The 1,705-nt window shown below is 45.0% G+C and overlaps 1 protein-coding gene across 1 annotated transcript; it reads left to right on the top strand.

The window, feature by feature from the left end:
- Positions 1-45: 45 nt before the first annotated feature.
- Positions 46-1,705, top strand: LOC106531959 (uncharacterized protein K02A2.6; the record flags this gene model as incomplete). The annotated part of the gene is given in 1 exon segment (XM_014027920.1): positions 46-1,705. A coding segment is annotated over 1 exon segment (1,598 nt), but the record flags the coding sequence as incomplete, so codon positions are not given.

Below are 1,705 nucleotides of genomic sequence, written 5' to 3'. Positions count from 1 at the left end.
GAAGGAGAAGAAAAGAGAAGAGAATAAAGAGAGAACTGAAGCTGAGCTACGTGTCTTGCCTGCTGATTCTACTATTTCATTATAACAACACAACATTGGCGACAAAGATGTCTATTTCTGTGCCTTTACCTACTCCATTCATGCCATGCCCAGGGGAACCAGCGATACCATTTCCAACATGGCTGAAAATGTTCGACAATTACATGTTGGTGATAGCTGCATCGGGGGATAGCTGGCCTGATGCCAGAAAGCGYGCGGTTCTACTTCATGCCCTGGGTACAGAGGGCCAAAGGCTTTTCTACACCCTGCCGAACACCGGAGACACRTTTACTACTGCTGTTGCTGCCCTTAAAGARCATTTTGTGCCTAAGGTGAACGTCATTGCGGAACGTCACAAGTTTCGACAACGAGCACAGAGACCGGATGAGACGGTAAATCAATTCTTAGCTTCTCTAAGGGAGTTAGCTGCTACATGTGATTTTGGGAACATGGAGGACCAAATGCTACGTGATCAACTGATTGAGYGTGTTGCTAATACTCGCATAAGAGATAGATTATTGCTTGAACCGGACTTAACACTTGCTAAAGCTACTACATTGGCGTTGCAAATTGAAAGTGGATTAAGAGATGCGGATGTCCTTTCTGATGCTACCGCTGCTAGCGCTTCCGCTCCAGTGAGGGCCGTACAAAAGCAACCAAAGCAAAGCCGCCGCCGCTGGGACACGAAGAAGAAGCCGCCGGATCCTGCTCCTGCCACGACTCAAGCTGCTGCTAACCGCCGTTCCTGCTTCCGCTGTGGATCTTTCAACCACCTTGCTAACAAACCTTCATGCCCTGCTGCTAAAATGACATGCAACAAGTGTGGTAAAGTGGGACATTTTTCACGAGTATGCCGTTCGACTCAAAAGGAGGTACGTGAAGTCGTCATTAATGAGCCCACAGTTCTTTACATGAACAATGCAGTGCTAGACAAGATCCTCTGCACAGTTCAAGTGATAGTTAATGGACGATGCAAWGATGTTGAGCTGATTGTGGATACAGGCTCATCAGTGTCCATTATACCAGAGAACATTTACCACACCTACTTTTCTGAATGTGTGCTAACTGAACCTACATTTGCTCTTGTTACCTATGCAAAAGAGAAAATTCCTGTAAAAGGATGCTTAAAAGCTACTATTTCTCATGATAGTCATTCTACTGCAGGAACTTTTGTTGTTGTTGAGTCAGGTGCTGCTCTTCTTGGTTTAGATTTGTTTCAGGCTTTACAAATGAAACTTGAAGGACGAAAAGTTATTACTACTACTACTTCTCCTACCCCTAYGGTTGAACCTGCTGTGCCAGAGACTGTATCAGATCATTCTCCAGACATGTCAGTTCAGGAAGTTGGCTATGCTAAAAACTTCATACACAAAGTACATATACTGCCTGATGCTGTTCCAGTGCAACAAAAACTCAGGAGACTTCCATTTTCGGTAAGACAAGCCGTTTCCGAGGAGCTCAAAGACCTCCAGGATAAGGGCATCATTGAACGTATTGATGCTTCTCCTTGGGTTTCTCCCATAGTCGTGACACAAAGAAGAGATGGGGGAAAACCACGCATGTGTGTTGATTTAAGGGAGCCAAATAAAGTCATTGTTGCTGATTGCCATCCATTACCACACATGGATGAACTGTTCTCACATCTACGAGGGGCTACTGTTTTTTC

This window comes from Austrofundulus limnaeus, unplaced genomic scaffold, assembly GCF_001266775.1.
Source record: "Austrofundulus limnaeus strain Quisiro unplaced genomic scaffold, Austrofundulus_limnaeus-1.0 Scaffold698, whole genome shotgun sequence".
Lineage (NCBI taxonomy): Eukaryota > Metazoa > Chordata > Actinopteri > Cyprinodontiformes > Rivulidae > Austrofundulus > Austrofundulus limnaeus.
The sequence above is the reverse complement of the archived record's forward strand: the minus strand, read 5'-3'. Positions and strand labels throughout refer to the sequence as shown.